This window comes from Peromyscus leucopus, chromosome X (genome assembly GCF_004664715.2).
Source record: "Peromyscus leucopus breed LL Stock chromosome X, UCI_PerLeu_2.1, whole genome shotgun sequence".
Taxonomy (NCBI): domain Eukaryota; kingdom Metazoa; phylum Chordata; class Mammalia; order Rodentia; family Cricetidae; genus Peromyscus; species Peromyscus leucopus.
In genome coordinates, this window is record NC_051083.1 from 4,647,129 (window position 1) to 4,672,778 (window position 25,650).

Consider the following 25,650-nt stretch of genomic DNA (forward strand, 5'->3'; position numbering starts at 1 on the left):
ACATAAATCCAACTACTCTGAACCTGATAGAGAAGAAAGTAGGAAGTAGCTTTGAATGCATTGACATGGGAAACCACTTCCTAAATATAACACAAGTAACACAGACACTGAGAGCAACAATTAATAAATGGAATCTCCTGAAAATGAGAAGCTACACTGTAAGTCAAAGGACACAGTAAATAAGACAAACCAACAGCCTACAGAATTTGAAAAGATCTTCACCAACCCCACATCTGACAGAGCACTGATATCCAAAATATATAAAGTACTCAAGAAATTAGACATCAAAATACCAAACAATCCAATTAAAAATGAGCTACAGAGCTAAACAGAGAATTCTAAACAGAAGAATCTTAAATGGCCAAAAGACATTTAAGGCATTGCATGACATCCTTAATCATCAGGGAAATAAAAATAAAAATGACACTGAGATACAATCTTACACCTGTCCTGATGGCTAAGTTCAAAAACACTGATGACAGCTTATGTTGGAGAGGATGTGGAACAAGGGAAACACTCCTCCACTGTTGGTAGGAGTGCAAACTTGTACAGCTACTTTGGAAATTAGTATGGTGGTTTCTCAGAAAATTGGGACTCAATCTATCTCAAGATTTAATGATACCACACTTGGGCATATATCCAAAGAATGCTCAATCATACCACAAGGACACTTGCTCAACTATATTCATAGCAGCATTATTCATAATAACTTGAACAGCCTAGGTGCTCCTCAATTGAAGAATGGATTTAAAAAATGTGGTACATTTACACAATGGAGTATTACTCAGTGGTGAAAAACAACAAAAAACATTTGCCTGACATCATTAAATTTGCAGGCAAATGGATGGAACTAGAAATAAATCATACTGAGTGAGGTGATCCAGACTCAGAAAGACAAACATGGTATGTACTCAATGATAAGTGGATACTAGTTTTAAAGCAAAGGATAACCAGACTACAACCCACAGCTCCAGAGAATCTAGGAAACAAAGAGGACCCTAAGAGGGACATACCTATCTCCTTGGGAAGTGGAAACTGAGGAGATCTCCATGAGTTACCTGGGGATGAATGGGGACAATAGAGGGGAGAGGGTGAGGGATGAGAACCTGAGGGAACAGGATATTTGAGCTAGGGGAGAGACGAAGTGGGGGAGCAATCAAAGAGATATCTTGATAGAGGGAGACATCATGGTGACAGGGAGTAACCTGGTGCTAGGGAAATTCCCAGAAATCCACAAGGATGACCCCAGCTTAGACTACTAGCAATAGTGGTGAGGGACCTGAACTACCTTGTTAATCAGATTGGCGAATTCCCTATGGTCATCATAGTGCCTTCATCCAGTAATTGATGGAAGCAGATGCAGAGATCCACAACCAAGCACCATGCTAAGTTCCAGGAATCCAGTGGAAGAGAGGGAAGAGGGATTATATGAACAAGGGAGGTCAAGATCATGATGGGGAAATCTACAGAGACAACTGAACCAAGCTTATAGGAACTCACAAACTTCAGACCAACAGCTGTGGAACCTGCATGGGACCGGACTACACATTCGGCATACAGGAGACAGTTGTGTAGCTTGGTTTGTTTGAGGGGCCCCTGGCAATAGAATCAGGATCTATCCCTGGTGCATGAGCTGGCTTTCTGGATCCCATTACCTATGGTAGGACACCTTCCTTACCCTTGATGCAGTGGGGAGGGGCTTTGCCCTGCCTCTATTGAATGTACCAGGCTTAGCTTCCACCATGGGAGAATTTACCCTTTTGGAGGAGGGGATGAGGGGTGAGCCAGGGTTTGATGTGAGAGGAGTGGAAGGAGGAATGAGAAAGGGATCTGTGGTTGGTATGTAAAAATGAATAAATAAATAAATAAATAAATAAATAAATAAATAAATAAAACAAATGTATTCACTCATTCATTGAAATATTTAAATCATAGAAATTTTGATGGTATTTTCAAAATTGGAGATCCAGAAAATGTTATAATTTCTGCTTTGACAGAGTAAAACAATTTCAGAGGAGTAAAATGTATAAATATATATAATAATAATTATAGATGGTAGACAAATGTTTTAATATTTGATCAAATGAAATTAAGTATTTTATATGTGGGAAGTACATTATTTGTGTGTGTGTGTGTGTGTGTGTGTGTGTGTGTGTGTGTGTGTGTGTGTAAGAGAGAGTGAATTTCTGTGAATAAAAAATTGAGCAAAACAGTGCTGGTATCATCTGTCATGAGGAATTTCATTTAATGTTATAGAAAAGAAATTATCTTTCTATTTTATAAACTTTATTATTAAAATTTTTTAAATAAATAAAAACACCACACACCAAAATCAACTAGAACAAAGGTCTATACAACTCAATTAATTCTTATACAGTTAGAATAGGCATTTGGAAGAGAAGCTGTGATGCTTCACATTGAATTTTACACTTTTAGTATCAAACATTTTTATATACTTATCCGACACCAAAACCAAAATATTTATAACATAATTAGAACAACAAAACAAGTAGCTTTACACCGTCTTTCATTACTCTGTCCATTACTGCATCAGTTCTGGTCCTTTCCCTTCCCTTATATTTAACCTTTCTCCTTTCTGTATCTCTATTATCTGTCTATCTATGTATCTATCTATCTATCTATCTATCTATCTATCTATCTATCTATCTATCATCTATTTATTAGTGGCTATATTCTGCATATGAGAAAGAATATGCAGTTTTTTTCTTTCTTAGATTATGTGACTTCACTTAATTTTATACATTTGAAGTCCATCCATTTTCCTGCAAATTTTGTAACTTCACTTTTATTGTAGTAGAGATTTTCTGTCCACTCTTCTTTGCTGATGGAGGCAACTGGACTGTTCTGAACAGTGAAAAGAGCTGTGACAAATCCCAGATTAATGCTGCCTAATGTGTGTAATCTCAAGAAAACTAACATGTATTTCATATGTTTTCCAACACTTTCTGCAGAAAGTAAATAACAATTGTAGAAACATTAACCACTAGAAATACATGGCAGGAGTTTTTTGACCCACTTTTCTATTATTTTTACTGCATCTTGGATGTAGGGGTTGCATTGTAGATGTATCCATTGAGAAATTTCATAAGGCCCAGCCCTACATGAAGAGCTACAGGCAACCAATGGTTGTTGAGAAAGAGAGAAAGAGAATAAGTTTTGTCTAAGGAAGAGACTTTTGACAGGTTATCCATTCCAAGTGGTCAGTCTTAAATACATGTACACACTAGGAATCTTAAATGGATTCAATAAGGTGTGTGTGTGTGTGTGTGTGTGTGTGTGTGTGTGTGTGTGTTTGTATGCATGTATGTGTCTACAATAATAAATAAGAGGTCATGAATTTGAGAGGTATTCATGGGGATATGGAAAATGTTGGTGGGGTAAAGAGAGGAGTAAAGATGTTGTAAACATAGTACTTACATAGAAATTCTCAAAAATTAAAAAAAAGTCATGAAAATTTTGTTTTAGAAATTAGAAGTATTAATTCAAAGATTAAGAAAAGGGCAGGCACCTGTGTGTGTGTGTGTGTGTGTGTATGCATGTGAATATACATGCACATTTGGATTTGTGTACCATCAATAACATCATATGAGAACAAGCAGGGAGGGAATCTTCTTTAATAACCCAGCCTGCAAGCAACGTTTCAGCTTTGTGACTTCTGACACTTAGCCCACGATGGTTTGTTATAGTAGTTCACAGTGACTAAGACCCAGAAGCATACTTAAAAGTTCATGATGTTAGAATGCTTTAATTCATAATTGATCTGAGAACTTAGTAACTGTAAAAGTCTAAGTTAATTCCCAAACTTAGATATTGGGTATCATAATAGATAACAGTGGTTGATTTAAAGACTGCCATTGAGAAAATTGTTGGTGGGGCAGTTCCTGGGCCTAGATCAGCAATTTTATGAAAGAAAGCTTCCAGGAATATTGCCTTAGTGGTTGTAGAGATCACTAAAAGAGAGCCCTAAATTGGTAAGTTGTCACCCATCATCATGAACTAGACATTTGGCCTGGAAAGAACTGTCTTTAGTGGGAAGGGAGAAGACTATATATTATAATAAGTGTTTGTGAAAAATAATTTAAATCACTTTTCTAAACATCAGTGTCTAATAAATTCAAAGTCAACAAAAATGTATATGAGCAGAGAATAGAGTCCAGCCTTTTAGATATGAAGACCTAGAAACACAAAGGCAAAAATGAAGGAGTGATCCAGGCCATGTGACTGGAGGTACAGGAGACTGTGAGGAATTTGAGATTCTCAGAGGAATTCACCAGTGGACACTTGGATGTGAAGCTTCAGTCAGATAGGCACTCATGACACTCTGAGTGGTTGTAATTTTGCATATCCAAAACACTGCTTATTTTAATGATCAACTCCTGGGAATATGTCTGAGTTGCAATTTATAAATAGATTTTCCAGTGTAAAAGAAGTCCCTGGAAGGAGCCCCTTGTTGAATTAAGCTGTGCTTAAATGAGAACCTCCATTGAAGAACAACACATTCCCTGTAGAAAAGATGCCAAACCTGTTCCAGTGGTTCTAACCTTAATGGGCTGCTATTATCAACCCAATTGTATACTTTTTCCTACTGTTCAAACATGTCCCTAAAAGACTTGTAAAATAACTTTCTTTCCTGCTAAATCATTGTGCTGAACACTTTTTCTGTTTCTCAGCTCCCAGTGGACCAGGATGATAGGCCTTTAACAACAGTGAAATATTTCCTAACCATACAGCCTCCCATCCTACTTTGTGGAATTCTCTCGTGTGTTTTAACCAAAATACAAACTATCTCAAAAAAGAGATGAAGCCGGACGGTGGTGGCGCACGCCTTTAATCCCAGCACTCGGGAGGCAGAGGCAGGCGGATCTCTGTGAGTTCGAGGCCAGCCTAGTCTCCAAAGTGAGTTCCAGGAAAGGCGCAAAGCTTCACAGAGAAACCCTGTCTCGAAAAACCAAAAAAAAAGAGAGAGAGAGATGAAATACCTTCCCTAACAGTCACACATCCAATCAAGGAATCTAGTGAAAAGTGGGCACACCCAAATAAAGTTTTTTTTTTTCAAATGAAAAATTAAAACAGAAAATAAATCTTGCTTGTAAATATTAAAATATCCTACAAGAAAAAGATAATTATGTCCTATGGTGATATTTTAATTGTACTGAAATGTGATTTTATTTGTATGTTAATAAATAAAGTTCCCTGGGGGTCAGAGCTAATAGCAAACCATAGCAGAAACTGGGTGGTGGTGGTGCATGCCTTTAATCCCAGCTCTTGGGAGGCAGAGCTAGGCAGATCTCTTTGTGTTCATGGATACAGCCAGCATGGAGACACATGCCTTTAATCTCAATACCAACCATAGAAGACCTGGAGGTCTGACAGACAGGCAGTGACGAGGAGGTCATGTGGTTGGGTTTAAAACCAATAAGAAGGCAGAATAGAAAGTCTTATTATGAAAAAGACAAACAGACAGGAAATAGATCTCTTGCTGAAGAGGACAACAGCAGCAACGAAGGGTAAGGTTTTTAGCTCTGACTTCTTGGGCTTTCATCTCTGCATTGGCTCTTTGTTTCTTATTTAACAAGACCATTCATCTACAATGTCCTACTTATAAACTCAGAACCTTGAGGCTGAGGGGGGATGAGGTCTTAAACCCAGTAGGTGAAGACCATCCTTGAAAACATATCTTAAATAAACAAACCAACCAACAAACAAAAATCCACAAAGTTGTTTTTAGGTACTTAGTAGTTCTAAATATACCTAAGTCTCTCTTGCACTTTATCTCTTTTAAAATGCTCTTTGTTGTTTTTGAAAAGCAAATAAACATAGCCACAACATACTGAGTTCTATCTCAGCTATTTCAAAATGATTCTGCTGATTCAGAAGCATACATTTCTTAAACTGCAATGTTGCTTGTATCACTAACTATGTGTCTGCCTTCCCAGCACACTTTCCTTGACAAAAGTTTTTTTGAGCTACAAAAATGCCAATCTCAAAAGGAAATAGATGAAAGTAAGCAAAAGATAAACACTATCTAACCAATAGTTTGGTGGTGGCTATGGCTAGAAAAGTATGAGGCTTTTTAGGCCAAGAGATAAAATGATTATGTGGACAGTATGACAATTTGGCATTAAAAACAATTAAAAAACAACACTAGAAGTATTGTGTGTGAAACTGGGGGGAGAGTATCAGGCAAACACCAGACAGTGAAAGAGTACAGATTCTATGTAGAAGGCCTAGTGTTCTGAAGACCTACAGTGATGTTCACTACTTGGGAATGAAGGCAGCAGCCAGGTCTGTAGTCTTTCTCCAGGCTTCTGCAGTTGTAAGACGGGAATAACACATGTATCATAAGTCCCAAGTGGAATCTCAAATGATAACCTTCACAATCATCAACTGAACACACACCTAGAAAATGGGGCCTGTGTAGTAAGTGGTGGGGCTCTCCCTATAGCAGAAATGGTGTGTCTTAGATCATTTTATAACTGGCCCACAGTTACAAGATTTATAATGTTGATTCAAATTATATGTAACTATTTAAAAATGCCAACTCTCTCGGATTTTTGCAAAGTAAACTGTGGGCCACTGAAGATACTGGGATTTAACACATTCAAGAAGAAATGAGGGCGAATATTGTGTCTGAGACATTTGTTTCTAATCAAACCACTTTCCTGTGTGTGTATCACCCAGTTGCTTTTGGCTTTGTCTGCTGGTGCCTTTAAAAATACATACTAGCCCTCTCCTTTAAGAGTAGTAATAAATAGTAACATCCAAGTATCTGTATGTATCTCTGCCTCTATCTGTGTGTCTCTGTGTGTGTCTCTCTCCATGTCTCCATCCCTCTGTGTCTGTTTCTATATCTCTCTAAACCTGTGTTATTAATGAGGGGAAACTTTCATACTTTGTCACAAACAAACTGAAAGAGGCCTCTGGGTCTGCAATATCAACTCTTGTTTTTATTAGCTTTACCCATACTGGATAAAGAGGAAGGCCAGTGAAACTAACAACATTAGCTATGTGGTCTGCAAATAACAGGAGGTTTATAGTTTGAGAGAAATTGATATAAATAGATGCAAAGTAAATGGTTCAAAGGTAAAGAGAAACCTGTAATACTTATATGTATAAGAATGTTTATTGGGTTCCCTTGCAGTTGAGAACCAGGGAATAAATTAGATATTTTGTTTTGATGTCCTTACATGTACTATTTAAGGCCTACATGTATCTATTTGAAGGGGTGTGTGTATGTATATGTGCCATGGTGCATGTGTGTGTGCTTTCACCATTTTAGACATTCTAATGCTGTACGTGTTCATATAAACTAGTGCCAATGAGTAGCCGTGAAGCAGATAGGATTTATCACCTCAATTGTGAAATGTCTTATCAAAAATTATCACCAGACCACACTAACATCCCATTTAGGGGCAGAGGGCACCTGATGACAGTAAAAATGATCACTTTATCCATTTTAAAATGGCTTTTTCAAGAATATTTAAAATAACTTCTTGTTCTATAAAATGTATATATATATGTGTGTGTGTGTGTGTGTGTGTGTGTGTACATATATGTATAGTATATGATTGGTTTGTGAAAAACATTTGTAGGAAAACATGAATAAAACAGAATAATCAATTCACATTTTAAAAACATTTTCTGTGAAAAAAATCTACCTTTTCTCATGTGGTCTTCATTTACCATGGTCTCCTATTCCTTGTTCTCCCTCTCTTTTCTTGATCCAGCTAGGATCTCCCGCTCTTTCCCTTGACTCTCGCCCTTCATTGCTCCCACTCATGTCCAGGCTGTTCATGTAGATCTCATCCATTTCTCCGTGTCTTTCTTGGGGTCCCGTTTTGCAGGTAGCCTCACTGGTGATGTGAGTAGCAGTCCAGTCGTCCTTGTTCCACATCTAGCATCTTCCTATGAGTGAGTACATACCATATTTGTCTTTCTGAGTCTGGGTTACCTCACTCAGGATGATGTTTTCTAGATCCATCATTTGTCTGCAAACCTCATGATGTCATTGATTTTCTCTGCTGAGTAGTATTCCATTGTGTATATGTGCCACAATTTATTTATCCATTCTTCAGTTGAAGGGTTTCTAGGTTGTTTCCAGGTTTTGGCTATTACAAACAATGCTGATATGAACATAGATGAGCAAGTGCTCTTGTGGTATGACTGAGCATTTCTTGGGTATATGCCCAGGAGTGGTATAGCTGGATCTTGGGGGAGATTGATTCCCAATTTTCTAAGAAAGCACCATTTTGATTTCCAAAGTGGTTGTACAAGCTTGCATTCCCACCAGCAGTGGAGGAGAGTTCCCCTAGTTCCACATCCTCTCTAGCATAAAGTATCTTTAGTGTTTTTGATCTTAGCCATTCTGACAGGTGTAAGGTGGTATCTCAGAGTTGTTTTGATTTGCATTTCCCTGATGATTAGGGATGTTGAGCAATTCCTTAAATGTCTTTCAGCCATTTGAGTTTCCTCTGTTGAGAATTCTCAAAAGGAAGAAACAAAGAGCTAAAGAGGCCCACAGAAATCCACAAAGATATGCCCACAAAAGACTGCTGGCAATGGTTGAGAGACAGCCGGGACTGACCTACTCTGGTGATGGGATGGCCAAACACCCTAATAGTTGTGCCATAAACCCCATCCAAGGACTGAGGAATCTGGATGCAGACATCCACGGCTAGGCCCCTGGTGGAGCACTGGGAGTCTAATTAGTGAGAAAGAGGAGGGTTTATATGAGCGAGAGTTGTTGAAACCAAGGTTGGATAAAGCACAGGGACAAATAACCAAATGAATGGAAACACATGAACTATGAACCAAAGGCTGAGGGGCCCCCAGCTGGATCAGGCCCTCTGAATAGGTGAGACAGTTGATTGGCTTGATCTGTTTGGGAGGCATCTAGGTAGTGGTACCAGGTCCTGGGCTCATTGCATGAGTTAGCTGTTTGAAACCTGGGACTTATGCAGGGATGCTTGGCTCAATCTGGGAGGAGGGGACTGGACCTGCCTGGACTGAGTCTATCAGGCCGATCCCAGTCCTCGGGGGAGACCTTGATCTGGAGGAGTTGGGAATGGGAGGTGGGCTGGGGGGAAGGGGAGGGGGCAGGAAGGGAGAGAACAAGGGAATCTGTGACTATTATGTAGAACTGAATAGTATTGTAAAATAAATTAAAAAATGCAAACTGAAAAAAAAAGAAAAAAGAAAAAATCTAGTCAAATAAAATCTTGGAGGATTCTGATTTTATAAGATTCATGGGATCAGTAAGGAAAAGATAGAGTCTTGAAATGGGAAGATATACTGGGAGCCTGAATTTACTTATAATTATTAATTTTTGTCTATTGTTTTCAAAGTAAATATTGTCATGCTATCATTGATACTGAAAAAGATGTAGTTTACTGACTTTTGTGGTATGTTTTCTGTGTACATATTTAGGTTTATACATATATATGACTTACTAAGATGTTTCATTTTGTTAATTACTAAAGTAAATAATGAAAAGCAATAAATTTGCTACAGAAATTATTTTTGCATGCCTTTAAAGAACATAAGAAATTAATAGACATAAATTACAGCAGTCAAATGGGAGAAATGAACATTTTCAAATGTACTATGTCTATTACCATGTGCAGTATATATTCAAAATTTTAGTAGTACATTTTTCTATTATTCCTAAAGTTGTACTGATATAAACTTTCACATCATAGTAGAAAAAAATACAATAGGAAAATGAATCATTAAGCATAAAGTAAGGACTGAGAGTACATTTAGTGTAAGTATTTAGAGCTTTGACATTAGAGCTTCCTTTAATACAGACACATATTGAAAGGACCAAGCAGATGCCATAACAGGCTGCTCAGTCTTGTCTCAGAGATCAGGCCTCAATTTCAGTTTCCTGAGACTTGAGCAAGCAGTTTCTGGGAGGGCCATGAACAAAAGACATAGTCTTTGCACTAACACTGTTTCTGTACGTACTCTGACTGCTCAAAGCTCAAAGTTGTTTACTGTCTGGGACCCCTCGCCCACTTAGAGCTATGTGTGTGAGTCAAGGACAGAGCCTGGGCCACTGAGTCAGCCCCCACAGTCAGTACATGCTAGGCCAGCCAGCCCCATGGCAGCTCAAGGACAAAGTCTGGGACTTGTCCCGGACTGCCCCCAAATTGATAATTGGAACCCCCAACCAGTAAATTCAAAGGTTACATACCCTCACCCAATTAAAAGAGAACAGAGATAAAAATAAAACAATCCTAGGTGCACCCATGGCAAACCCCCACAACTGCCCTGAAGGGCTTGTGTTTTTTTCCTTTAAATAGCTAGCCTCACAAAGAAAGAACAACTCCTCCCTGCCTCACTGTATTGGGTGTAGGAGTGAGTTCCCTGTCTAGACTTGTATCTACAGAATAAACCTTGCTTCTGCATTCTGGACATCCACGGTCTTCAGTGGTCTCTTTGGGGTTGCAATCTGGGCATAACATTTGGTTCCCTAACTGGGAACCCCAGAGACCCCACCAGGACCCTCAAGGGTCCAGAGGTTCATTGACATCTACCAGTAAGAGCGCTCGCTGTCCTGTCTGTGTCTCTGTCTTGTTACTTTTGTTTTGTACTGGTCAACCAATTTGTACTTTGCAGGCTCTAACTGGGACAGACGTATCTAGACAGTGAACCTGGAGGGAAAGAGAGACTTCTTGTTCCCTGATTTGGGCAAGGGATTCCCTGGTCCCGAGCCATTTGGGGCCACTTCTGAAGTGACCGTTTGGTTTCAGGAGTCTCCTCCAGGGAGTGCTCAGTAGAAGCCTCTCCTGAGCATTCAAGGACATTTGGGAGCATCGTTGGGTATCTTCCTCCATGGTGGGAGGAAGTGACACTTTGTATTTTTTTCCTGGGAAATTGTTAGAGCACTTTTGTGGAGGTTTTTGTGTGTGTATGTTTTATTGTGGTCATTATTACTTTACTCTCTCATTCTTTTCCAAGAAAGAAGGTGCATGTCTAACTGATAGGGATGTGGAAGCCCCCTGATGTCTGATCAAGGACAGAGATCCTCAAGTCTGGATTGTTTTTGGTGTGATTGAGCCTGGAGAGACACTCCTCCCAGAGCAAATCAGGCCATCATTGTTCTTGAAGCTTTGTTGATTGTCTTGTTGGGGCAAAGTTTTTCTTTTCATGTGCACTTGGTCTTGTGTGTAGTGTGTTAATTGTTCTCATTGTTGACTTGAGTGTGACAGATGCTATGGGACAGTCCCCATATTCTCCACTAGACCTCTGCTTAGTCCACTGGTTGGATGTGCAAGCCACAGTACAGGGAACTGTGTACCCCCACCCCCCGACTGAACTGAGATAAACAGGTACCTTCTGCCAGGTGGGGCCTGCATACTGCAAGAGGGCTTGCTAGCTGTGAATGAGGCCATCCTTTCAGTGTTGATGTACATGTACTTGGATTGTCTGTGTAAATGTTATTTTTTTCTGTCTACTAACCTCCCTTATTTTCATGGGAGAGAAAGAGAGAGAGGCATAGCCAGGGCCACGTTCCTCCCTCCCTAGCTCTCTTGCTATCAGGACTACAGCCAGCTAGCTGCTGTCACAGAGGGTGGGGGTACATGCTCGTGGTACAGGTGGGCAAAGATGAGAGCTCTGGACAGAGCAATGAGGACTGCCTACAACTGACAAAAACTGTGTGAACAGTGAACAGAGAATCTGATTTTAGTCAGAGGAGTTAACAAAAACTTTCTTTTTAGGAACACTGGCAGCCAAGGACACACTCTATGCCAACTGCTCCCCCCCTTCCTTCCTAAGCCAAGTTCTTCACTGTGATGACTTCAAGGTCTCTTCTGCTAGCCAGCATCTTCTCTTGTTAACCCTTCTCTGTCCTGATATTGCTTGAAAAAATGTTGAATTACCAGTTCAAGATAATGGGGAAATTATGTTTTTGTTTCCACAGGAAAAATAAAAATTTATATGGGTTTTGGTCATTTGAGTTCAATGGGTTAAAAATATTTGCCATCACTTAAAAGAATTGGTTTAAAATTATTATTGGTTAAGATAAAAGTTTAAATAAATGATTTTTTGGTTAGAGGTATCATTTTAAAATATGAAAAATTAAAGGCTTAAACATGTCATAAAGGTTTGAATATGTGATATAGGTCTGAATAAGTAGTATCAGGTATAAAAATATGAAACTAAACTTTAAGTTTAATATTAAACTTAACTTTAAAGTTTAAATTATGAGATTTAAATATAAATAAGGTTTATATAGGGTAAAAGATATAAGGGTTAATTTTCTGGATAGGTACCATATATCTAAGTTAAATCAAGACCAGATAAACTATTTAAATAGTACAATAACCCCCAAGGAAATAGAAACAGTCACTAAAAGTCTCCCAACCAAAAAAAAGCCCAAGACCAGATGGTTTCAGTGCAGAATTCTACCAGATCTTCAAAGAAGAGTTAATACCAATACTCTTCAAATTCTTCCACACAATAGAAACAGAAGGAACATTACTAAACTCCTTCTATGAGGCTACAATTACCCTGATTCCTAAACCAAACAAGGATGCAACTTTGAAAGTGAACTACAGACCAATCTCCCTCATGAACATTGATGCAAAAATAGTCAATAAAATACTGGCAAACAGACTCCAAAACACATCAAAACAATTATCCACTATGATCAAGTAGGCTTCATCCCAGGGATGCAAGGGTGGTTCAACATACGAAAGTCCATCAATGTAATACACCATATAAACAAACTCAAAGGAAAAAACCACATGATCATCTCACTAGATGCAGAAAAGGCATTTGACAAAATCCTTCATGATAAAGGTCTTGGAGCGATCAGGAATACAGGGAACATACTTAAACATAATAAAGGCAATTTACAGCAAACCAACAGCCATAATCAAATAAAATGGAGAGAAATTCAAAGCAATTCCACTAAAATCAGGAACGAGGCAAGGGTGTCCGCTCTTCCATACTTATTCAATATAGTACTTGAAGTTCTAACCAGAGCAATAAGACAACATAAGGAGATTAAGGGGATACAAATTGGAAAGGAAGAAATCAAGCTTTCCCTGTTTGCATATGACATGATAGTATACTTGAGTGACCCCAAAGATTCAACCAAGGAACTGATACAGCTTATAAACACCTTCAGCAACACAGCAGGATACAAGATCAACTCAAAAAAATCAGTAGCCCTCCTATATACAATTGACAAACAGGCTGAGAAAGAAATTAGAGATACATCAACCTTATAATAGCCACAAATGATATAAAATACCTTGGGGTAACACTAACCAAGCAAGTGAAGGACCTATATGACAAGAACTTTATGTCCCTGAAAAAAGAAATTGAAGAAGATGTCAGAAAATGGAAAGATCTCCCATGTTCATGGATAGGCAGGATTAACCATAGTAAAAATGGCAATCTTACCAAAAGCAATCTACAGATTCAATGCAATCCCCATTAAAATACCAACACAATTCTTCACAGACCTGGAAAGAATAATACTCAAATTCATATGGAAAAACAAAAAAACCCAGGATAGCCAAAAGAATCCTGTACAATAAAACAACCTCTGGAGTCATCATGATCCCTGACCTCAAGCTCTACTATAGAGCTCCAGTAATAAAAAACAGCTTGGTACTGGCATAAAAACTGACATGTGGACGAATGGAATGGAACTGAAGACCCTGACATTAATCTGCACACCTATGAACATATAATTTTTGACAGAGAAGCCAAAACTGTACAATGGAAAAAAGAAAGCATCTTCAACAAATGGTGCTGGAATAACTGGATATCAATGTGTAGAAGGCTGCAAATAGATCCATGTCTCTCACTTTGCACAAAAATTCCAAGTGGATCAAAGACCTCAACATAAATCCAGTCACTCTGAACCTGATAAAAGAGAAAGTAGGAAGTACTCTTGAACACATTGTCATAGGAGATCACTTCCTAAATATAACACCAGTAGCACAGACACTGAGAGAAACAATCAATCAATGGGACCTCTTGAAACTGAGAAGCTTTTGTAGAACAAAGGATACCATCAACAAAACTAAGCTACAGCCTACTGAATGGGAAAAGGTCTTCACCAACCCCACACCTGACAGAGAGCTGATATCCAGAATATATAAAGTACTCAAGAAATTAGACATCAAAATGCCCAACAGCCCAATTAAGAAATAGGCTATTGAACTAAACAGAGAATTATCAACAGAGGAAGCTCAAATGGTCGAAAGACATTTAAGGAATTGCTCAACATCCCTAATCATCAGGGAAATGCAAATCAAAACAACTCTGAGGTACCACCTTATACCTGTCAGAATGACTAAGATCAAAAACACTGGAGACAGCTTATGCTGTAGAGGATGTGGAACTAGGGGAACTCTCCTCCACTGCTGGTGGGAATGCAAGCTTGTACAACCACTTTGGAAATCAATATGGTGCTTTCTTAGAAAACTGGGAATCAATCTCCCCCAAGACCCAGCTATACCACTCTTGGGCATATACCCAAGAAATGCTCAATCATACCACAAGGGCATTTGTTCAGCTATGTTCATATCAGCATTGTTTGTAATAGCCAAAACCTGGAAACAACCTAGATGCCCTTCAACTGAAGAATGGATAAATAAATTGTGGCACATATACACAATGGAATACTACTCAGCAGAGAAAAACAATGACATCATGAGGTTTGCAGGCAAATGGATGGATCTAGAAAACATCATCCTGAGTGAGGTAACCCAGACTCAGAAAGACAAACATGGTATGTACTCACCCATAGGAGGATACTAGATGTAAAACGAGGATGACTAGACTGCTACTCACAACTCCAGGGAGGCTACCTAGAAAATAGAACCCCAAGAAAGACACAGGGATTGCCTAATGACAGAGAAATGGATGAGATCTACATGAACAACCTGGATGTGAGTGGAGGTAATGAAGGGCAATGGTCCAGGGAAAAAGAGCTTAGGGGAGTGGAAGATTCCAGCTGGATCAAGAACAGAGAGGTAGAACAAGGAATAAGAGACCATGATAAATGAAGACCACATGAGAATAGGAAGAAGCAAAGTGTTAGAGAGGTCCACAGAAATCCACAAAGATACCTCCATAATTCACTACTGGCAATGGTAGAGAGAAAGCCCGAACTGACCTACTCTGGTGATAGGATGACCAAACACCCTAACTGTCGTGCTAGAAACCTCATCCAATGACTGAGGAAACTGGATGCAGAGATCCATGGCCAGGCCCTGGGTGGAGCTCCAGGAGTCCAATTAGTGAGAAAGAGGAGGGTTTGTATGAGTGAGAATTGTTGAAACCAAGATTGGAAAATGCACAGGGACAAATAGCTAAACGACTGGAAACACATGAACTATGAACCAATACCTGAGGAGCCCCCAACTAGATCAGGCCCTCTGGATAAGTGAGACAGTTGATTAGCTTGATATGTTTGGGAGGCATCCAGGCAGTGAGACTGGGACCTGTCCTCAGTGCATGAGCTGACTGTTTGGAACCTGGGGCTTATACAGAGGCACTTGGGGCAGCCTGGGAGATTGGGGCTGGATCTGCCTGGACTGAATCTACCAGGTTGAATTCAATCCCCAGGGGAGTCTTGGCCCTGGAGGAGATGGGAATGCAGGGTGTGCTAGGGGGAAGGTGGGGGTGGGGGAGGGGGAGAACAAGGGAATCTGTGGCTGATATGTAAAATTAAATAAAATTATAAAATAAAATAAAAAATATTCACACCTGCTATTATCTTGTTGGTATGTTTTTTTCATTCTATTATTTCTCTAACTTTTAAAATATTATTGCTTTAACTCATCCCTTTTAATCACAAGAAAGGATTAAAAATAATTTTCTAATGTCCACATTTCTATTTTCAAAATGAACACCATGGGATTGTACAGACCACTGAGCAGTTAAAAGCCCTTGCTGCTCTTCCAGAGGACCTGGGTTCAATATTCAGCATATACATGGCAGCTCACAGTCATCTGTAAATCCAGTTCTAGGTGATCCAACTCCCTCTTCTGGCAGTAGTCATGCATGATACACAACACACATAAAATTTAAAGGAACATTGTTTTTTACTTTTAATATAATGTAGAATCTCTAGAAAAATATTTGGAAGATTACTGTCTCAGGCCTTTTACACAGATTGTTTGGAAGAATTGCCTTCCTCTTTCTTTCAGCAGAAGTACCTATGCATGCTTCAGTCATTCACTCAGCTTCTACTGAAATTGAGGAGCCTGTGGTCTCCTCTGTAAAACAGTGAGAATTTAAGACTCTCCTCTCAGCCACCATTATTCTCTCCGAATAAACTACAGTTTTAGCCTCTAAAACTACAGTTTTAGGTTGGTGTATATCCAACCTTTGTTAAGAAAGTCATTTTTAAAGAGCTGCTAGATATAAGAATGTATGTATGGGATTCTATTGTATGTCAAATCAGCCTGTTAATATTTTCCATCACCAATAACTCGCATTCCATCAATACTTTTATACAAAATGTGATTTTGGGGAAATATATATATTTATAATGATCAATGTACAACTTCTTTCCTTTTATCTTTATTAATAGTTTCATTTTAGAAAAAGGTTATGGTGTTGGAATTCATTTCCACACTAGATCTTTTGATGTCCTGCTCAACTAGATTCCTACATTAATTTTTTTTCAGACATTCTTATTTTGAAAATATTGGTAAGAAGGAGAGGATGGCTGAAGTTCATGTATATAGTTCTTTTTTGCTGTCATCTTTTTCCTAGCTGAAAGTTAAAATCAGGTTAGTAAGAGTCTCCTTCGGATCTTTACTCCTTGCAATATTCCAGAGTTAGTTCTGACTTTACTTTTTGACACAAAATGTCTCTCTTGCTGAAATGACTTCACTTTGGATAGAGTCTAAAACCTAACTCATTCAATACAAGAATTGTTTTAAGGAAAATTTCACTTCGTTAAAAAAAATTCTAAGTGGGCTGGAATGATAACTCAGCAGTTAAGAGAATTTGCTGTTGTTTCCAAGGACCCAGGTTCAATTCCCAGCACTCACACATGGTGACTCACAACCATCTGTAACTCTAGTTTTTGGGAATCTAACATTGTCTTCTAGCTTCTACAGAGACTGCACATAAGTATAGACACACTTGAAGCAAAGCACACATATATATAAAATAATCAAATTAAAAAATTCTAAAAATAAAAGTTCTAACAACAATGAAAAATATGAATTTTATATTAAATTGAGAGTTTTGAATAACAAAAAAGAGATAAATCTTTCAGCATTTTGCCTGTAATATTTGCATGTCCATTAGCTTCCTTTGGCACAACATTAAAAAGCTCAGGAACAACACTAAGCAATAGACACATAGATGTCCAAAAAGCATTTCCTATCTTCATTATATAAGTCAATTCTGAAATACAGAACACAAACATGCTTGATAAATGATTAGCGTGGGCTAGTGTCAGCTGGTGTCTCTAGGCTAGTAGGAATCTTGAAAACTTCTAAGTGCCTTTAATACATCACATTTAATGTATACGCATATGTAGCTGTCAACACACTCTGAAGTTAACCTTTAAAACACTTACATGGAGCATTTACAAACACATTTGTACAGTGTATATTTTATAGTATTCATCAGGAGGCCATCTTTCAACCTTAAAATACAAAGTAAAAGAGAAACAATTAGAGATGTGTAAGTGCTGGTTAATGTGGATTGGTACTATCTCTCATATGTTGAATCTAAATTTAAATATAGATAAGGAAGGACACAACAGAATAATAGGGTTGTATTCTATATGTAACCTGATATGAATTAATAAAAAATGGTTTTGGTCTAAAGAGGTTAAACTTTTCATGCCACTCAGCTATTTTTCTTTCTTGGGCAGAACTAATTGCATTTTAATTTTTTGCATTTTTTCTTTTAACATTGTTAAAGCAACTTTCATTTTTTGTTACTCTTTCTCCTTGATTTGATCTCTCTTTCAGAAAGGAAGCATTTTCACAATTCCCCCTCCTTGTTTCCTGTGGTATTTGTTTGGTAACCCATTTCCTAACCAGGTTTTCTATGAGATGAACATATAGCAACTGCACACAATAGAAATATCTTCCATCCCAGCTATTCCCTTCCTAATCTCTTCAAATAATCATTCTCTAATGTATGAGGTTATCGATTGTCTTGAAGTTTCACAGAAAAGTGATCCACCAACTCTTTTGCACCCTGAGGGAACTAGATTTTGTCTGGAGTGAGACATTTCCTCTTTTAAGATGATTTAAAGAACTAGACCTAAAAGTAAAAAGAAGAGGGAAAATATGTAGCTTTTAAAAAAAGAAATGACTTTCTTTGCATTCAGTGGTGAAAGGAAATATACAATGATTACATTCATACACCTGGTGAAGAGGATGGGAAGGTAGCATATCCCATTTAGCAAGAAAAGAAAGATGGATAGGAAACATCACACATGCAGAGAAGGCATCACCAGGAGGACAACCGAGGGATCCTCGGGTTTTGATTATAGACACAGTTACAATATACACAATTACGTAGAGACAATATATAATTAAGTCATAGGTGGCAAAATATTTGCATAACTTTTGACTTGTCTATTCAAAATTACCCCTATCACCAGATAGTATGCCGATATTTTATTTGTGCTAAAATGTGATTTTATTTGTATGTTAATAAATACAGTTGCCTGGGGATCAGAGCAAAAAGCAAGCCATTTATCAGAAGTCCAGTGGTGATAGCACATATCCTTAATCTGATCACATGGCAGACAGAGTTTCTGTGTGGTCAAGGACACAGCCAAGTGGTGACATGAACTTTTAATCCTAGTACCAACCATAGAGACCTAGAGGTCTCTATAGACAGGCAATGATGAGGAAATCATGTGGTTGGGTTTAGAGCCAATGAGAAGGCAGAACAGAAAGGCAATAAAAAGACAGTCACACAGGAAGAAGGTCTCTCTCTCTCTCTCTCTCTCTCTCTCTCTCTCTCTCTCTCTCTCTCTCTCTGGAAGTGACGGCAGTGAGTGCTAAGCTAAAGGCTATTCACTAGTGCTCTGATCTCTTGGGCTTTTAACTCTGCATTTGGCTCTGTGTTTCTTATTTAATAAGACCATTTAGAATTTCATCTACAAGATAACCATCCTTTATGTCATTGAGCAGTCTTTTTTACTGAAGGAAAGGCAGCCTAAGGAGGGCCTCAAAGTGCCAAGTGCCAGGCAGAATGAAGAATGTTCAGGCTCTCATGCTAATTTCACAAATTCTTGTACTCTGGATGTACATAACAAATCTTGATCCTTTAACCTTTTTGAGATCTGATGCATATAACATTAAAAATGTTTAAGTTTTGTGCAATGAACCATGACTATGCCTAACAGCAACATTTGAAGTCTCTAAAAGGAGGATAGGGCCTCACAATGATGATTCCACCAAGACTACAATAATGCCACTAAGATGAAAAACACCACCTAAAGATCAGCTTTGGACTACAAATTGGTTGGACTATTTTGAAGTGGCTAGCCTTATATACTACCTCCAGCCAGGGTTAGAGACAAGCCCTGTACTTTCACATTCCACAGAGACTGGACAACACATGATACAGCTACCTCTCCCAGGACTTACAATTAACACAAATTTTTCTTTTCAGGATCCCCTAAAAATGCAATCATCCCCACACAGCAGAAAGTAATTTTAAGAACACAATGCCCACATTCAGAAGAGGAGGGGTGGGTGATTTTTGGTCTTTCAGTGGGTTATAGATATTTGTCATTGTTTAAGGTGGTTGGTTACAAGTTGTTATTGGTAATGGTTAGGAAAAGAAGAACAAAGGAGATTAGATTCAGGATTCTTGTTTTTGAAAAAAAGAAAAAAGGGTAGATGATAGGATAAAAGGGTAGATTATTGAATCTACTTTTAAAAGGCAAGTACTTGTTTTAAATATTTTACATTGGTATAGATCTTTGTATATTGATACAAATTTGAGATTATTTTTTGTTAGAATATACTGTAATACATTTCTACTCTTATTCAAGGTATTGTACCTATACAACTCATTTAACAATGTAATGCAAATTATTAGTTCTTGAAAGTTATTATTTAGGAAAATAAGGAAATACAAGTTAATAGTTAGTTACCTATTACAATCGAACTTGTAGTCATGTTTGGTATGTTTTCCAGGTGCAACAGATAAGATATACTTTAGATAGTCAAATGGTCTTCAAACACTTCAGAGATCTGCAGAATATAGCATTTAAGATGTTTAAATAACATAGGTTCTTTTTGTTTTTATGACACTGTGTGTCTGTTCCTGGCAGCACCAATCTACTCATAGAAGATGATGAGTGTCAAAGGAACTCTACATGGAGTTTACTTTCTTTATTGTAAAAATTAGCCACTGTACAAGAAAGTGCCCTTGCCTCAACTGCTGACAGTATACTGTCTAAATTTTACAAGCAGTACACACAAGAAAGTGACTGCTGAACTTTGCCAAGACAAGGTAATAAAGCCCTTTAGAATATCTTGCTTTACAGATAAGTCTGAACAATATACTAGGCCTGTAGGTTGAGGATGGATGCCCCAATGTTGCAGAGGAACCTTGGATGACTGTCCAGACAGCAAGATGTTTTTGTCATTTCTTCAATTTTTTGTAAGTTGCTTGTTTGCACTTCTTGCATATTCAGGTAATATTATTTCCTTCTTGGGTCTATAATGGAGTTGAAGACTTTATAGTTTTTGTTACAGTTTTCCTTGTTACCACATTCAGAAAAGAAATTCACTAAGAGAGACATTAAAAGACAGTTTTGGTGCTTCCGCCGTCGCTCCCCGGCCTCCTGCAGCAGCGCGGCTGCGGCTCCGGCGCCTCCCGCTGACCCGGCCTGAACCCTAAGGCCCTGCAGCGGCGTGCCGGGCGGGATGTGGGGATCCCGGCTCCCGCGTCTTCATCTGGGGAGGGGAGCGATGGCCGGTGCCCCATCTCAGGAAGTAATGCAGGCTGGAGATGGGGGTCGAAGCGCAGGTTCCCAAGTATACAGTTGTAATTAGAAGCATCACTTAACATTGAGAAATTTAAAAAGGTAATACAGGATTTCGATTTCATTAAGGCGCTGTATAATATGTTAAGAGGAGATTATAAGGAATGGTGTTAGCAGATTATCTTGAGTTATGGTGGCTGAAACATCAGTTCTATCTTGTGGGAAAAGAACTAAATGGCAGCATAAAAGGAAATTTATATTAATAGAGTACTTTACGAAGCGAAGGAAATTAAATAGCCACAAACCAACACACTTGGAAACCAAGGAAAGAAACCTGTTAGCCATAAGACATGTTACAAGTGCATCAGCGTCCAGTAGCTGTAGCCTTCAGAAGAAAAAAGTTGTCAGAAATTTTGTCAAAGCAGACAGGTCAGTGATAAATAACTCCTAGTAATAGGGTTAGGCCTGAAACTAAAGTAATTAAAACAAATTGGATCTGAATGAAGTTTATTTTCATTAAAAAAATAAAAACTTCTGGAAATATTAAATTAGAATTAAATTTTCTTCAGATTTCCATTTCCCTACTCAGCAAAATCATAAAGCAAATATCTTGCAGCATTTACGCCAGCTTTTTTCATGTCTTAGGAATTTCAGAGAGCAACCTTACTTGAAACAACCTGATATTTCTGTTGGAAATGTACATCAGTATAAGTTAAAGTTGGTTTTTAAGATCTACTCAGTAATAATACTAAGTACTTAGCATCTGAATCTACCTGGACACAGTCCTCAAAAACTCCTCAGAAAGGAAGACATTACTCAGGAATAATGTCCATTCAGGAGAAATCAAAACAAAATTCCTCCAAAGTTACTAAAGAAATTGAAGATGAGAATTTAGAACTAGAAATTCAAAGTTCTCAAAACAGTCTAGCAAAGAAACCAGGTTCCAAGGAAGCTGTAAAGGCACTGGTTAGATCCTCCAATGAGAGTAAAGTAAGTCAGCCTGAATTGGGAAAACGAATGAATACAAGGTCAGCATCAGCAGCTGATAAAAATGCAACTAAATCCATTAATAATAATATGGTAACTGTGAAGGGACAATCACAAGAATCTACAAAAAAGAAGAGATTATGTCAGGAAAAATTAGTGCTTGGAACCTTCAAAGGAAATGAGCAACTTAACCGGAGATCACAAAGACTACAACAGTTAAGTGAGTGTTCAACCAGGTCTTTGCGCAGTAGAGAGATTCAGAGTCAGATTCAGGCAGTGACACAGAATTTGCAGCCAACAAGAAGAGAACAGTGTAACAGTACTCAAAGTAAATCTAATAAAGTTACAGTAAATCAAAAGCATGTGAAAAGAAAAGTGCTTGAAATAAAGTCTGATTGTAAGGAGGACAGAAATTCAGTTACGAATGAAGTAATACATTCTCCCAAAGGAAAGAAGCTCAAAGTACAACACGAGACAGCCTATACTTGTAGTTCTCAGTGCATTCCAGGATCTGAAAAGTGTTTCCAGAAGACTGTTAGAAAAGAAGAATCAAAACCTGTGCCTGTAACTTCTGAGGTTAGAAAATTAAAAACAGCTACTTCAGTGGTCTCTAAAAAGAATGAACCAAGGAAATCAGCTCATACTCAAGTAAATACTAGCACAAAATCCCCCCAAATTCCACAGCCATTAGTGCCTGAACAAAGTATTGATCCTGAATTGGAGCAAGCTGGAAAGAGCAAGCGAGGTAGCATTCTCCAACTTTGTGAAGAAATTGCTGGTGAAATTGAATCAGATACTGTAGAGGTGAAAAGGGAATGGTCACACATGGCAAGTATAAAGGAGGAGAAGCCTGCAGATGTCAAACCGGAAGGGACTGATGCTGAACCACAAATGCTCCATCAGAAAGAAACAAACCAGGATGTGCAGTGTAACCGTTTCTTCCCCAGTAGGAAGACAAAGCCTGTGAAGTGCATACTAAATGGAATAAATAGCTCCACTAAGAGGAACTCCAACTGGACTAAAATTAAACTCTCAAAATTTAACTCTGTGCAGCAACATAAATTGGACTCTCAAGTATCTCCTAAATTGGGCTTATTACGAACTGGTTTTTCACCACCAGTTTTAGAAATGCCTCATCCAGTGTCTCAAAGTACATTTTTAGAGATGAAACCACATAGTAATGTAACTTGCCAACAGGATAAAATGAAAGGAATTAAGTCTGAAGAAGTTAAAATTAATAATATTGCAATTGAAATTAATAAAGCCACGAAAGGGGCTCCTGGAAATTGTCATTTGGATAATCATATTAAACCCTCTCCTGACTCACCATTGGATAATCAGATGAAACATTCTTGTGAGTCAGCACCAGATAAGAATTTCAGCTTATGTTCAGCATCTGAGGTGGAGAATAGCTCATTAGAAGACACTGCTGCTGCTTCAGCTCTTCCCAGTCAAGCAAAGATTGATGGAGACAGAAAGTTTCCAGGTTCAACTCCTAAGCAGCCTCATAGTGTACTCAGTAATGAAGCGTCTATCAACAACAAGCCCAGGGATATACCACCAAATCATTCTCAGCTGAAGTATAATTCTCATTTGGAGATAACAATTCCAAAGGCTTTGAAACTGAAAGAATCAGAGAAAGTGGATGAAAAACAGCTTGTCATAGATGCAGGACACAAAAGATTTGGAGCAGTGTCCTGTAATATCTGTGGAATGCTTTATACAGCTTCAAATCCAGAAGATGAAACCCAGCACCTGCTTTTCCACAACCAGTTTATAAGTGCTGTAAAGTATGTGGGCTGGAAAAAAGAAAGAATTCTGGCTGAATATCCTGATGGTAAGATAATAATGGTCCTTCCCGAAGACCCAAAGTATGCCCTGAAAAAGGTTGATGAAATTAGAGAGATGGTTGACAATGATTTGGGTTTCCAACAGGCTCCATTAATGTGCTATTCCAGAACTAAAACACTTCTCTTTATTTCTAATGACAAGAAAGTAGTTGGCTGCCTAATTGCAGAACATATCCAGTGGGGCTATCGAGTTATAGAAGAGAAACTTCCAGTTATCAGGTCAGAAGAAGAAAAAGTCCGATTTGAAAGGCAAAAAGCCTGGTGCTGCTCAACGTTGCCAGAGCCTGCAATATGTGGGATCAGTCGGATATGGGTGTTCAGCATGATGAGGCGGAAGAAAATAGCTTCTCGCATGATTGAATGCCTAAGGAGTAACTTTATTTATGGCTCTTATTTGAGTAAAGAAGAAATTGCTTTCTCAGATCCCACTCCTGATGGAAAGTTGTTCGCAACACAGTACTGTGGCACTGGTCAGTTTCTGGTCTATAATTTTATTAATGGACAGAATACCACCTAATCCAGATCTCACCTGCTGTACCAGAAGACATCTTCTGAAGAGAAAGAGTTGGCTGCTGACTTTAACCAGGAACTAGGGCCATTTTATTACAATGAACTCAGGACTGGCAACAGCCATGTGGTTGTTCCATTTTCATAAAATTGGAAACAATGCAGTAATAGCTATTATTGTTTTGTTTTTTTAAAGAAGATATTTTATTATCTTTTACAGAAATTTATGATTGTATTTTATCTATAGTTATTTAGACATGTTTACATGCAGCAGATAATTGTTCATAGTGGACTGAAAATTAATGCAAGGACTATGGTCTCAGTGATAAGTATATTTTGAAGTTCTTAATATGGAAATATACCAGTGTAGCTTGGTACTGTATTTTTTTATATTGATCTGCTGATACCAGTTATAGGTTTAAAGATTGTATTTTCAGAGTGGAAACCAATGTTTTTTGAGTTATTATTCAAGGACAGTACAGTATTACATGCTTAAGAATTTGAAGCTACTAAACCGTACTCTAAGAAAATCTCTCAGAAAAGGAGAGCTCCAAGTGAAAGAACTTACAACAGTCTGATAGAGGCAGTGGAAGCTCTCTCATGTGGCGCCATAAATGACTAGAGTCACAAAGAACTACAGAATAGTTGTAACTAAACGTGGGTGGCTTGGTATCTGCGTTGGTATTCCTCAGAAACACTGCACTGAGTATACGCCCTCATTACTGGACTTCATTTTGATACTTGTCTATCCTTCATAGTGCCCTCTACTTTTAAAGGGTTTATATGTTGAAAAACTGCTGTGGCCTTTTATGACCTGTATATAATGTAGAATAAAATAATAAAATTCTTGATAGCTTTTTCTAAGTGAAAAAAAAAAAAAAAAAAAAAAAGACAGTTTTGGTAATGCAAGTTAGAATAGAAAGTGAATTAGGTACATCCTTTTGGACTCACCAAGATAGGATATATAATGGAGTATTTTCTCTGAATTTGTCCAATGCTTATAGACTAGACATTGTTAATGTATTTATTGCCTATTTATATTGCATATAGTTATTGTACTTATTGTACATAGTTTTTCTTATATTAGTCATAACCTTTTTTAGACAAAAAGGGGGAAATGGGGTGATATTTTATTTACTCTAACAAATAAAGCTTGCCTGAAGATCAGAAGATGGAGTTTGCAATTAGTTAACCAATTGATGTCTGGAGGTCTGTATAGACAAGAGACAGAAAGTAATATGGCTGGGCAGAGAATAGAATATAAGGTGGGCAGAGACAGGAGCTCCCCACCTTTTTGGTTTGAGGAGTGGGTTAGATAAGAGGTGAATGTGG

At 38.1% G+C, this 25,650-nt stretch overlaps 1 protein-coding gene across 1 annotated transcript; it reads left to right on the forward strand.

Moving 5' to 3' along the window:
- The first annotated feature begins 20,852 nt into the window (after positions 1 to 20,852).
- Positions 20,853 to 25,182, forward strand: LOC114686151 (N-acetyltransferase ESCO1-like). The gene has a single exon (XM_028860802.2). The coding sequence runs from the start codon at positions 21,800 to 21,802 to the stop codon at positions 24,326 to 24,328; it is 2,529 nt and encodes an 842-aa protein (XP_028716635.1). The 5' UTR covers positions 20,853 to 21,799; the 3' UTR covers positions 24,329 to 25,182.
- The last annotated feature ends 468 nt before the right edge of the window (positions 25,183 to 25,650 follow it).